The sequence below is a fragment of the Micromesistius poutassou genome, assembly GCF_964030765.1.
Source record: "Micromesistius poutassou genome assembly, chromosome: 12".
Taxonomy (NCBI): Eukaryota; Metazoa; Chordata; class Actinopteri; order Gadiformes; family Gadidae; genus Micromesistius; species Micromesistius poutassou.
This window is the reverse complement of record NC_140282.1, coordinates 4,256,449-4,269,911: the sequence shown is the minus strand read 5'-3', so window position 1 is coordinate 4,269,911 and position 13,463 is coordinate 4,256,449. Positions and strand designations below refer to the sequence as shown.

Below are 13,463 nucleotides of genomic sequence, written 5' to 3'. Positions count from 1 at the left end.
TTCTCCACCAGTCATCCCTCTAAAGTCAGAGTTGGCCTATAAAATCTTGGAGAGAGGCAGAATGAGATTCTGGCTTCAGGCTGAAGAGATTTCTTCCAAAGTCACCTACAAGTTCTTTGCCAACAACAAGGAACTGTCAGGGGCTGATGTAAGACACACATTTCATGAATAAATAATAATGACCAGATGTACCACTGTGCAGACGGATATAAGTTTGGATGGCTGGATAAAGAGATTGAGTGTAATGTAAAATACTGAGGCGAAGTAATACTAGTTCTCAATGTAACATGCACGGGGAAATGTTCCATGGCGGGAAATGTGGCCGTCACAGCAGAAGCACAAGACAATCATAAGTAACCATGTACTATAAATTATTAACATTTGAAATAAGAATAGAAAGTGTGGCAATATGAGTGTCAGAAATATAAATTCTACTTCTACTTACTACTTCTTTCTTCTTTTCACATATATATATAAATGTGTTTTTAATATATATTTCTATTCATCCATTCATCTATTCAACCATTCCCTTTTCTTTGTTCCCTTTATTCTCCTATGGCTGCCAAAAAACTGTCATCCTCATCTTTTGTGTGTGTTCCCTCCCAGCCCAACAAGATGGCCCACGATGTGTCCACGGGCGTAATTGAGTTCATCCTGGATCATTTCACAGAGGACAACGAAGGCACGTACACCTGCCAGATCACAGACGGAGGAGGAAAGGCCCAGAGCTCCCTGGTTCTAATTGGAGATGGTAAGATTGGCTCTTTCAATTCTTGTGGCGTGAGGGCAGGAAGTCCTGGCAAAAGTAAAAAAAAAAAAAAAAAAAACTAAAATACAAAGCAAAACAAAAATGTTTATCTTTTGTCAAGCGTATGCCGGCTTGTTGCCCCAATAATGAACAGGAGCGAGGTGGTGTGTGTTGTGTTGTGTTGTGTTGTGTTTTTGTGTGTTGGTTGTACGGATTGATTCACTGCTTTAAATAAGCACAGGGTCGCGGTGATACAGCTGGAACCCAACCGGGGGAGGAGGAAGTTAACAGATTGACGTCAGGGGGAAAATGTGTAGTAGCACATAATTAACCATGTGTGGAGGTGTTGATTAAGGCTCATTTTAAAGTAAATATATGCCAGTAAACATATGATCTGTGATGTTTAAGGTCATTAGCGGCGCAATTTACCATTCTGTGTGTGTGTGTGTGTGTGTGTGTGTGTGTGTGTTCGTGTTTGTGTGTCTGTATGTTTGTGTTTGTGTTTGTGTGTGTGTGGGGGTCTATTTATGTGGCTGTGTGTGTCTGTATGTTTGTGTGGCTGTATATGTGTGTGTGTGTGTGTGTGTGTGTGGGTGTATTTCTGTGTGTGTGTGTGTCTAGCCTTTAAAGCAGCGCTGGCTGAAGCAGACTACCAGAGGAGAGAGTACATCAGAGTGAAGGAGGGTAAGACACACAAAACATCTCTCATCGACGTGCTCGCCCACCGGTTTGTCTTTAATCTCAAAATGCTCGGGAAGAGAGACAAGTCCAGAGAACGGACACAGTCCAGGCTTTCCCACAACAGTCTGTTTTGTTTGACAAACCTCCCTCTCTGGCGAGCATGTAATCAAAAAACTCAATTATGGATGAAGTTGCAATACACTTCCGCCCCCACTGGTTTTTGAATATTTCATACAATGGGAGGGCACTGGCTGGAAATAAACATTTGCTCGACGGACGTTTCTTCTCTGCCTCTCGTCCTTTTATTGATCCGCATCCTCACCCTCCCCTCTACTCCCCCCCCCCCCCCCCCCCCGACCTCACCTCTTCTCCCCCCACCCTCATCTCTCCACCCCCCCCCCCCCCCCCCCCACACTCACCTCTCCTGCAACACCATCATCTCTCCTCCCACACTGACCTCTCCCCCCATCCTCATCTCTCCTCCAAACCACTCACCTCTCCCCCCCTACCATCACCTCTCCCCCCATCCTCATCTCTCGTCCAAACCGGTTCACCTCTCTTCTTCCCCCACCCTCATCTCTCCTTCCATCTTCATCCCTCATCCCTCCTCCCCCCACTCACCTCTCCTCCTGCCCCATCCTCTTCTCTCCTCCTTCCACCCTCACCTCTCCTCCACCTCTCCTCCTCCCATTCCCCCCCTCACCCCTCCTCCTCCTACACTCCTCTCCTCCTCCCACACTCCTCCCCCCACTCATCTCTCATCCTCCCCCCCCACTCACCTCTCCTCCTCCCACCCATCCTCACCTCTCCTCCCCCCACACACCTCTCCTCCTCCCACACTCCTCCCACCCATCCTCACCTCTCCTCTTTCCACACACCTCTCCTCCTCCGTCACTCCTCTCCTCCTCCCAAATTCCTCTCCCCCCCCCACCCTCAACTCTCCTCCTCCCACTTGTCATCCCTCCTACCCCATCCTCTTCTCTCCTCCTCCCATGCTAATCTCTCCTCCCCTCACACTAATCTCTCCTCGCCCCCACCCTTATCTCTCCTCCCACCACTTCCCCCCCCAACCACACCAACCTCCCCACTCCACAGGCCCCCACTTCAGTGAGTTCCTGACAGTTCAGGTTGGAGAAGACTGCTCTGTCATGCTGGTCTGCAAGGTAACCCACCAGGGCTTTTTATTGATAGTCATTGTATTCATCTCCTTCTCTTTCTTCTTCCTGCTGGTTTATTATGAATGGTGTAATATATAATGAATAACATCATAGATAGTGTTGAAACAATGTTGAAACGAAAGAGGTTGAAATGTGGCAAATGTGTTCAATCATTCATTCATGTTTAAAGGTTGCAAACTTGAAGAAGGAATCTGAGTTCCACTGGTATAAAGAAGACACAGAGATTATTCCAGACGTGAAACCCGATCTGGGATCAGGAGTCTGCAAACTGCCCATTCACCTGGTAAATTAAATGTTCAGAATTTCTCACTCACCAATGTTCACGTACTCTTGAGAAACTAAGTAAGGGAACTTCAGAAAATGTCTGGGAAGCACCTCTCTGTGTTCAACCTCATTGGGGATAACAATAAGTGTTGAATATGCACTTTGAAAACACCCCCAGGCCTTCCCTCGCCCTTATCTCCCATCCATTTCTAAATATGTTGCATATATTTGCATATTGGTTCAGGATAGGTATATGGTATCAGTTATCAAGTACTATCTAAGTACAGTCACAATCCTGTACCCAAGACAAGTGACCTACTTTACATTTCTAACTAAATCCATCCATAAATAATAACTTCTCAAGTATGCACAAACGCGACATTGAGTTATCATTCATACTTTTTTTCTTAATACTAAATAGTTATTATCAAGTCAATTGAAAGGGCAAGAGAAAATGCTGACAGGACATGTTCCACTCGGGACTGCTATACTATTTAAATAAATATAAATATAAATATAATTCAGTGATTTCCGCCTTAACCAAACTAGCATCATGCTAGGTGATGATGGAGCATATTCATTTTTTTAATTTTTATGGTTTTAGTTGTATCAAATGTGAGTCCCAGAGAACCAAGCAATTAACATCATTGTTATAAATATTATTCTAAAACACATATGCTGGAAGTTTGACGATATGTCCCGTATATATTTGATTCTCTGGCAGTTTTCCAGAAAGACTGCTGGAGTTTATAAAGCCACCATCAGCGATGACAGAGGAAAAGACATGAGCCAGGTGGACATCTCTGGAAAAGGTAAGGACTGCGGGCCGGCCCTTTAACGACGTCCCAAACACATGTGGACCAAACGGACAACCCCATCTCTGAATCCACAATGTGTTCTGTGCCAATTCTGATCTCATACGGACCTTATTATACCAAACTCTCTGTGAACAGATTATCCAGAGCAATTGCATGGTAATGTTATTTAAATGCAAATATACAAATATAATTCCCTCCAAAATGCACGACCCTTTAACATAATAACGTAGATGGGTTCACTGTGGGGGGAACAGAGATGATGCAATTCAATGTCACGTAGTCGCCCTGCCTTTTGTCCCCTAGCAGACCGCGTGGCAACTTCATATTCATATCTCTCCAGCCCAGGCTCTGAACAATGATCTCATTGCTTTTTCTCTTAGTCTTTGACGATGTCATCAACAAGATTAACCAGCTGGCGGGTAGGTGGCAGCCGCACTCTTTACACGCATACGTCACGCATACACACATACGCACACAGGTCACATGGCTCCAGGCACGTACCGCATGCTCACACACACACACACACACGCATGCGCACATGCTCACACAGACACACACTCATGCACACACGCACGCACGCACGCACAGGCACAAACACACACACGCAGACACACACACACACACACGCACACACACACACACACACACACACACACACACGCAGACACACACACACACACACACACACACACACGTCACCTAGCTCTAGACATATACCATATGCTCACAAACACACACAACTTAATTCAAATGCCATCACATAAGTCACATAGCACCAGACATTTACTGTACACAAAAAGGAACACATTCACACCAGCACATACTTTAACAGCTCATACTTTAACACACACACACACATACGTCACCTAGCTCCAGATATATACTGCACGCACACACGCACAGACACAAACACACCAGACATGCTATGGCATCAAATGTATCTTCTTAACTCTAGGAAACCTGTGTAGAACAACATTCCTCTATTCTTTATGGATATTGTGATAGAATTGTTTTGCTGAATGTCTATTGTATGAAATACAGGTATGACTATAATTCAAACCAACAATCCACCAGCAAGGTACATTACTGGAGTGGTTTTCCATTGTGAATCGGTTGAGTACTACAGCAAAACCGCTTCTTCTCTTTCCTTAAATAAAGCAAAGAAAAAAGACAAAAATAAAGCTTGTCTTTCACGCATCGCGTTGTTACGCATCACGTTGTTACGCCTTGCTAGCGTGGTTATTCGCTGGATGGTACAGAAATAGAAAAACACCCAGCATAGCTGGTGCAAATGACTGCACCTAGCGGTGTGATCCATCTCCATTAATCACGGGAGGTGAGAAAGCAGCAGAAGACCCGCCCTTGTGCCATAATTATGAAGACGCGAGATCATCTCGCCACAGAAGAAAAGAAAAAAAAAGGCAGCCACCAATCGGGGAGCCTGTTGTGAGAACTTGTTTCTTCCCCTATCTCATTACCTTCATTAGGTGCCAGTGCAGCCGAGCTCGTCATTAACTGCACGGCGACTGGCATTCAACTCCAATGTCACATGAAATATTACACCTCGGAGATGAACATCCACTGGATGCACGGGTAAGGGGACCCCGGATGGTTCCGTGGGGGGGGGGACGCACATGAGCAGAGGCTGTGGGGCCGTAACAGAGGCAATAATGCTTTGCCTTTAAAAAACACCATGCATTCCCTGTAAAAAACAGGAAAAAAATTGTCAATAATTCATTTTTGGACGGAGGATAATGCAAACACTGAACCCTCAGGGTAAACTGTGTGTGTGTGTGTGTGTGTGTGTGTGTGTATACGTGTTAGTATGAGTGTAAGTGTGGGTGTGTGTGTGAGTTTGGGTGTGTGTGTGAGTGCGACTGTGACTGTGATTGTGGGTGTGCGTAGGTGTGTGTTGTGCAATTGAACCAAACACAGATGACTCTCTCTCTTATAATAATAGTTTTATGTGGACAGTAAAGGATAAATCCTACATTTTATCTATTTTACCCCAGAGACCAGATAGAGAGAAAGATAGAGGGAGTGTGATAAAGAGAGGAGCAATTTCTAGTAGAGGTTTTCAGATAATTCAGTTATTTAGACAACATAAGGTATGGAGATTAGTTTTCGGCACTCTCCCAGGCCTCTGTGTATGTGTGTGTATGTGTGTGTGTGTGTGTGTGTGTGTGTGTGTGTGTGTGTGTGTGTGTGTGTGTGTTGTGTGTGTGTGTGTGTGTGTCTGTGTATCTGTGTGTGATGGGCCTTAATGCATGGTTATTATGCATGTAAAAAAGATGGACGAGTGGAGAAATTGCCGTCCCCAGGCTCAACATTAGGCAGGCATGTAAACACGCTTTTCAATTATCACCGAAACATCTTTGCACGCGTGCATGCATGCATGCATGTATGAATTCTCCCACTCTCAATCTCTCTCTGTCCGTCTCTGCTTCTCTCTCCCTTCCCCACCTCTGTGCTTTTGTCTCAGTGAATCAAAGGTGGGCCACAGTGAGAAGTGTGTGATTGGAGGTACCCCTGCTATGGCAACCATGGAGGTACAAAGCTCTCGTGCACATTACACACACACACACACACACACACGCACGTACACACGTACCCCCCCCCGAATGTACTCATGTTAGGTCAATAAATACAACGGCACAGTTAGGGAGCGCTGTCTTATTTTAGATCTCCATACGGGAAAGGTTACGAGGCATATAGGACAGCCTGTGTAGATACAGTGTGTTCCACAGGGAGAGTTGTGTGGTGGAAGAGATGGATGGGAGATGTGTAGATCCCTGAGTGTGTGCTCTGTTGATTCGAAGGTGATCGAGCCCGTCGACAAAGACAAAGGGATGTACACCATCGTCATCACTGACCTTGAGAACACAAACAAACGCACGCTGGACCTGAGTGGAGATGGCAAGCGCACGCACGCAATCACACACGCACACACACACACACACACACACACATAAACAGTTAATATGGTATGATATCGATATTTTTCTGAATTGAAGTTGAAGTCGGGCGTTTGAACAGTGAAAAGTAAGCGTCTGTTCTCACGTTCTCTTTTTCAGTGTTCGACAAAGCCTACGCGCAGTTCCAGAAACTCAAGTAAGACGACACCCCATACAAGACACAGGAGGAGAGAGACACTGTAATATGCAGAGCAGGGGGGAAAGAATTACCAAAGCGTAGCAGGACACAAACACAAATATGATGTTTTTTTTTTCCTTCGGCTCGACGGTTATGTAAAGCCATTCTCCGTTTTTCAAAGGAGGTCCCAAAACAAGCCGTACTGAGCCAGAGCCGGCCAATTCCCGCGTCAAATTAGGATTCATAGAGCCATTGTAGTGCCAAGCAGCGAACACAGCCCGGCCAAACCCCCTGAACGGCTCATCGCCTTACCTCAAAATGCCAAGCAGATGAGGTGAAGGAGAGAACATGTTTTTCTCCCCAGATGTTCTCCATAACTCTGCCAGCTCCCTGCAGCCCCCCCTCCCCCCCACCCCCCCCCACCCCCCCCACCCAGCCCCAGCCCCCCCCTCTTGTGCCGTGTCCCAGTTATCCAATAATCAAACCCCGAGCTCTGCGAACCTCAATATGATCATATTAGCCGCTGGGAATACATCCTAATCCCTTTGTGACGTGCAGTAAATTGAGTGTAAACTCTGGCTTACCCGCAGTTATACCTACCTCGGATTGAACAAAGTATTGATTATGCTCCCGTCAACAGAATGCCAAGTAGAACCAGAAAATGGCTGCACCTGGCCTGGGACAATAAGGGCGCCAACCAGCTGTGGGGAAAATGCTGTTTCTACACTTTTCACTATACCCTGTAAAAAGAGAAAGACAAAAATACATAATTCACCCAGCAAGTGAACATAATTTAAAACTATAACCGACAAATCAATATTACAATTAGGTCGCGTGGCAGTTTGTCAAAAAAATAAATAAATATGGATTTATTTCTCCAGGCATCTCTCTCTTTTACCTGGCAGGGTACTTCCAGATAATTACCCATTTTTGATTGTACTAAACGGTGAATGGGCATTTCACCAGTTACATCCAATGTAGATCCATTTGTGATTTACTGTTGGGGAGTATGGTGTGTGTTTTCCAATAGCTTGACAGCATATACTACAACTGCTAATGCTAAAGTTGGGGGGTCAAGAGCTTTCTGACTGGTCTTGTTGTCTGTTTCAGGGCAGAGGCCTACGCTGAGAAGAGTAAGTCCACCTTTCCACCTGTTTCTGTGTGAGAGAGAGTGTGTAAACGTGTGTGTGTGTGTGTGTGTGTGTGTGTGTACTTGTTTGCGCGCCCGTGTGTGTGTGTGTGTGTATGTTTGTGAGAGTGTGTGAGAGAGTGTGGACGTGGGTACCTGGGTGTATGTGTTTGAGAGAGCATGTGTGAGTGCCTGTATTTACATTTACATTTAGGGCATTTAGCAGACGCTTTTATCCAAAGCGACTTACAATAAGTACATTTGTCATAAGAAGTGAAACAATATATCGCCGTCGGTACAGTAAAAACGTTCATAGAACCAAGTGCAAGTACTAACAATCGCCAGGCTAACCCCATTCCCCGTATACAGCAGTGATAGCTAGCTACTGCAGATGCTACACAACTAAGTACATGCTACACAACATGCATACACAACACAATTAAGTACATGCTACACAATTAAGTACAATGAAAAAATACAACCTGCATTAGGTGCGTTCATCAAGTGCCGGGACGTACAACAAACAATAGTGCAACAGACAAATAAGGGGCTTAATGGCTATGTAGAGTCTGGGTGAACTCTGAACAGGTGGGTTTTGAGTCATTTGCGGAAGCTGGTGAGCGACTCTGCGGTCCTGACATCAGCAGTATGTATGTTTTTGTGCATGCATGTTTATGTGTGTGTGAATGTGTGTTTATGTGCGTGTTTGTGTGTGTGAGCATGTGTGTGTGTGTGTGTGTGTGTGCGTGTGTGTTTGTGTGTGTCTCTATCCTGTCACCTGTGTCTCTATCTCTTTCCCCTCCTCTATATCTCCTCATCTGCATGTAAATGGCTTTGTCTCCGGAGCTCTACATGTTCCAGTGTCATTATCACATGTCCACTCATTTCCCATTATATTCATGGCCATATTAAGAATGGCTATTAAGAAAATCCCATAATGTCTGAGTGACTGTTGCTCTCTTTCTCTCCAGACCGTGGTAAGGTGGTGGGAGGCCTGCCTGATGTGGTCACCATCATGGAGAAGAAGGTGAGTGGTTGTGTGTGTGTGTGTGTGTGTGTGTGTGTGTGTGTGTGTGTGTGTGTGTGTGTGTGTGTGTGTGTGTGTGCGTGCCCTCTTTCATGTGTGAGTGTGTGTATGCATTCATTTGTGTGTGTGCAGGTGAGTGTGTGTTTGCGGTTGTGTGTGTGTCTGTGTGTGAGCGTGTGTATGTGTGTTTGTTCATGCAAGTTTGTGTGTGTGTGTGTGTGTGTGTGTGTGTAACTGTGTCTGCAAGTGCGCACAGTTATGCGTTTCTCTCCCAGCCCCAAAGGTTCTGGGTTTCGAAACCCCAATGTCCACAGCCTAACCCGTAGGTGTCCTCGATCAGAAAGCCTTACCCCTTGCTGCTGCTACATGGCGCGCATCTCAGAACACACTAAGATGCTTTTAGATACAAAAGAAGCATAAACGACCGCCTTCGACATGTTTGTCTTGTTTCCCAGACCCTGAGCCTGACGTGCACAGTGTGTGGAGACCCCAAGCCCATCGTCTCCTGGCTGAAGAACGGGAACGAGGTGGAACTGGACAACCAGGTAGTCCCCCTCCGCCTCCCCACTAACGTACCCATATGTATATATATGTATATGTTAGTGGTGGGCCGTTATCGGCGTTAACGTGCTGCGTTAACGCGAGATTCTTATCAGGCGATAAAAAAAATATCGCCGTTAATCTATTCTCAAAGTTGAACTAACCAGAAGCTGAGTGTTTAATAAAATATACTGTCCATAATCGCGCCATATGCTGGAGACAATGTAGCAATGATAATAGAAACAACTTGGGTGAGTGATGACACGTTTTGGGTTGATCGTGACATCAGAGCGTCAATATAATTGGTGTTGTTGTTGTAATAATCCAAATCTTCCTGATAATAATAATAATCCAAATCAATCGAGCTGCCCGCCTTGGTACGGCAGTAGGCGGACACGTACCAGCCATCTGCCGTCAACGCCGCCCCCACCACCGCCCCGACTGCCGCTGCTGCCGCGACGCGCACCGGAGACGAGCGTGCCGTGGACCTGTAGCGAGAGCGCGTCCCGGCGCCGTTATATTTTCCCACGTTTGAGTTTGTGATGCATTTTGGAAACAGGAGATGAGCCCCTGGTCTAATGCGCTACCTGGCTTGAGAAACCCATTCTCTTACTTTTAGTCATTATTTAGGTAGCACACACATATTATGAATGCCTTCGGCAGAATTCAAATGAGCCATTTTAATCTAGATTAATTCCAAGATTAATCTAGATTAATCTAGATTAAAAAAAATGAATCTATGCCCACCACTAATATATATATATATATAATCTCCCAGGAGTCTGCTCTCAAGTGGGGGGCCATTATGGCTTCTTAACACGCTACTCTGGTTACCAATAAATGTGATTTGTTTGGAGAGGCACGTAGCAGCAACTATACGTTCCTGAACGGGATTTAGAACAGACATAAAACGTGTGCTTTATGCGTGGCAGTTTAATTGGATGTTCTTTTAATATTCGCGAATATGAACGGGGGGGGGTGGGGGGTCGGGAGGGCCACTCGGAGACACCACAACAAACCCATTAGCGATGAGCCATGAGTCAATAAGGCACGTGACTGTGCTAAACATTGAATAGAATTCCTACTTATTTGCAAAGCGACACCTGTGTCCTCCGTCAATATATACGCGGTTAATGTCCCGCGGCTGATCGGCATAAAAATAACAAGAATCCATCTCTAGATATTGTCTGGTTGTAATGGAGAAAATCCTCATTACAAAACACATCATGTGCAAAGAAAAACAGCAGTAGATCAGGGGTGAAATGACCATGTTCTCTCTCTCCCTCTCTCCCAGTATGTGGTGTCCCTGGACCAGGGAAAGTTTGCCTGCCTCACTATTAACGGCATCGGCATGGACGACTCCGGGAGATACACCATGATCGTTCAGAATAAATACGGCGGGGAGTCTGTGGACATCGTGGTGAGTTCCCTAGCAGCGGGCATACCAGTGACCACTGAGGCGTTCGGCGGTCATATATTGCACCAAATGACCCGCGGTTCTGCCAATCTCATGGATTATTGCCAGGAATAACATTTACTATGTAGAGACGCTGCTGCCACTGCTACCCCCATACTACACTCACGCTCACACTTTCTTTCTCTGTCTCTGTCTGTCTGTCTGTCTGTCTGTCTGTGTGTCTCTCTCTCTCTCGGTCTGTCTCTGTCTGTCTGTCTGTCTGTGTGTGTGTGTCTCTCTCTCTCTCTCTCTCTCTCTCTCTCTCTCTCTCTCTCTCTCTCTCTCTCTCTCTCTCTCCCTCCAGGTCAGTGTTTATCGCCATGGAGATACAATTCCAGAGGCCAAGCCCAACATGACTCCCAAAACCATCATCCCTCCCAAACTGCCAATTGAGCTCCCTCAGCCAAAGACAGCAGCGCCAAGCCCCGCCCCCCCAGCCTCTCCTAGCCCCGCCCCTCCCAAAGCAGCCGGAGGGCGAGGAGTGAAAAGCCCCACCCCGACCAGGAGAAAGTAGGGAGGACAGACATCGTTGATAAATGTCGTTAGGGAAATATGCGTTGCTTAACGTATGCACCTTGTTTGCCTATTAAACCTTGACTAAATTATGTTTTAAAGTCAACTCTAATTCAATTACTGAAATTCACAATCTACTGATGAGGGAATTGGGAAAGGCCCATATCTTAAACATGCAATGTTTCAGGTGGAATTGGACTTGAATGAATCAAATTAAGACACATTAACAAAAAAAAAGAAGTTTAGATTAAAACGGCAAACATTATATTCTAAAAACAAAGACTGCCATGAACTAGTTTGCATTTCAAAAGTGCACCAAAGTATTTTTGAAAACAATGAAAGCCACATCTACACTAACTTTCATCACCGTTTCATAATTCTCATCATATTTATTTTATTTATTTTGTGCTTTTGGAGCGGGAGTAGCCTTGAGCTATCCTTAACATCTGCAGAAATGCTATACCTCTATATATCAGACATGGACTCAACGTGTCAAAGTAAAAGTGCATTACTACACGCATTATTACTCAAAGTCCATTATTATAACAACGATTAACATCGAACATTAACATTGATGTTTGTCTGTAACATTAGCATTGAAAGCACCCTCAAATAAAAAAGACAGGAAGAACAGGGTTGCATGGAGGGAGTCGTTCCCATTGGCTTAAATAACTTGTTGTAGAAGGACAAAAGAAAGTCAAAATCGAAAGAGCAGGACCGTAGCATCGCAGGCTACATAGCAACACACCCTAGCTAACCGGCAGGACTGCCACAATTAGCCCCTAGCTTAAGCATGTCTTTCTGTGTCTTTCGAAAGTCTTTCTGTTGTGCAGTGTTGGAAAATTAAAAAAATAAATACATCACTCTGTAAGCTCTTGCAATGTGTTTTGGAAAAATGTGTCCTGCTCTCAGTACTGTTGAAACTTTTTCCTGGATGAGCCAACAAGGAAGTGTGGTGTGTGAGAGTTTTTTCCCAAATGCACATATCCGTGTGAGTTGATGAAAAGACGGTGAGGATGATTTGTTGTCAATATCAACTTCTTGGTGGAGGAGGAGAGATGAGTCAACGAGGAGAACAGTACATTCATTATTTCGCTGTTTCTCCTTCTGTCTGTGTTGCCAAAAGAAAAGAGCAACAACATCAGCCATTTCTCTGGTGGCGTGTCATTCTTTCTTCAAGGAGAATCTGGAGAGGTGGGGAACAAGAGGTTCTGATAGAGACCATTACTGGCATGGCATTCTTTTGGGTGGTAAGTCCAAATGTGATCAAGTCCTTGGCCTTTATGTGCAGTTCAATGATGGAAATCGATAGAGGGAGGTGGAATGTCTGAATTAAAGGAACAAAGGGATTAACAGAGCCTGAAAAGGCTAATGCCCGTGTGTGTGTGTGTGTGTGTGTGTGTGTGTGTGTGTGTGTGTGTGTGTGTGTGTGTGTGTGAGACTAGAGGTATGAATGTGAGTGAATTAGCCTCCTATGAATCATGTTGTGCAGCGATTACAAGGTGTACCATTACATATAAGACTTATGGTTGAGACTAGCTTTTCTCCAGAGACATCCAGCCAATGAATGGCAAAATTGTATATTATACAAAACATGCTCAGACAGAGAGATAGGCAGGCAGGTACACACACACACACACACACACACACACACACACAGCATGCCATTTGTGTGTGTGTGTGTGTGTGTGTGTGTTAGTGTGTGTGCGTGCCTGCCTGTGTAAGTGTGAAAGAGAGATAAATAGGGATAGAGGGTGGATTAAAGACACAGGCAGAAAGAATGTTCTAATTGAAGATTTCCCAAAATCTCCACATGGGGGCACTCTTGCCCCACACACCTACAAACACACGCACCCCAACACACACACACACACACACACACACACACAGATAAGCACGCACACACAAAAACATACAGGCTCACACGCTCTCACACAACCACACACATGCAAAAACAAGTACACACACTCACGCACACAGACACACACACACTAACACTCTCTCTCTGTCTCTCTC

At 45.2% G+C, this 13,463-nt stretch overlaps 1 protein-coding gene across 4 annotated transcripts in view; it reads left to right on the top strand.

Moving 5' to 3' along the window:
• The window catches only part of myom2b (myomesin 2b), a 31,801-nt gene extending 19,477 nt beyond the window's left edge, over nt 1-12,324 (top strand). For all 4 annotated transcript variants that reach the window (XM_084476608.1, XM_084476610.1, XM_084476607.1 and 1 more), the window contains 16 exons: nt 12-148; nt 607-751; nt 1,370-1,432; nt 2,525-2,592; nt 2,777-2,890; nt 3,596-3,683; nt 4,070-4,108; nt 5,177-5,282; nt 6,172-6,238; nt 6,509-6,605; nt 6,764-6,800; nt 7,893-7,915; nt 8,883-8,938; nt 9,394-9,483; nt 10,773-10,898; nt 11,239-12,324. In XM_084476608.1, the coding sequence (XP_084332734.1) occupies nt 12-148; nt 607-751; nt 1,370-1,432; nt 2,525-2,592; nt 2,777-2,890; nt 3,596-3,683; nt 4,070-4,108; nt 5,177-5,282; nt 6,172-6,238; nt 6,509-6,605; nt 6,764-6,800; nt 7,893-7,915; nt 8,883-8,938; nt 9,394-9,483; nt 10,773-10,898; nt 11,239-11,448 (1,466 nt within the window). In that variant the 3' untranslated portion in view covers nt 11,449-12,324. The remainder of the gene's footprint in view (nt 1-11; nt 149-606; nt 752-1,369; nt 1,433-2,524; nt 2,593-2,776; nt 2,891-3,595; nt 3,684-4,069; nt 4,109-5,176; nt 5,283-6,171; nt 6,239-6,508; nt 6,606-6,763; nt 6,801-7,892; nt 7,916-8,882; nt 8,939-9,393; nt 9,484-10,772; nt 10,899-11,238) is intronic.
• The last annotated feature ends 1,139 nt before the right edge of the window (nt 12,325-13,463 follow it).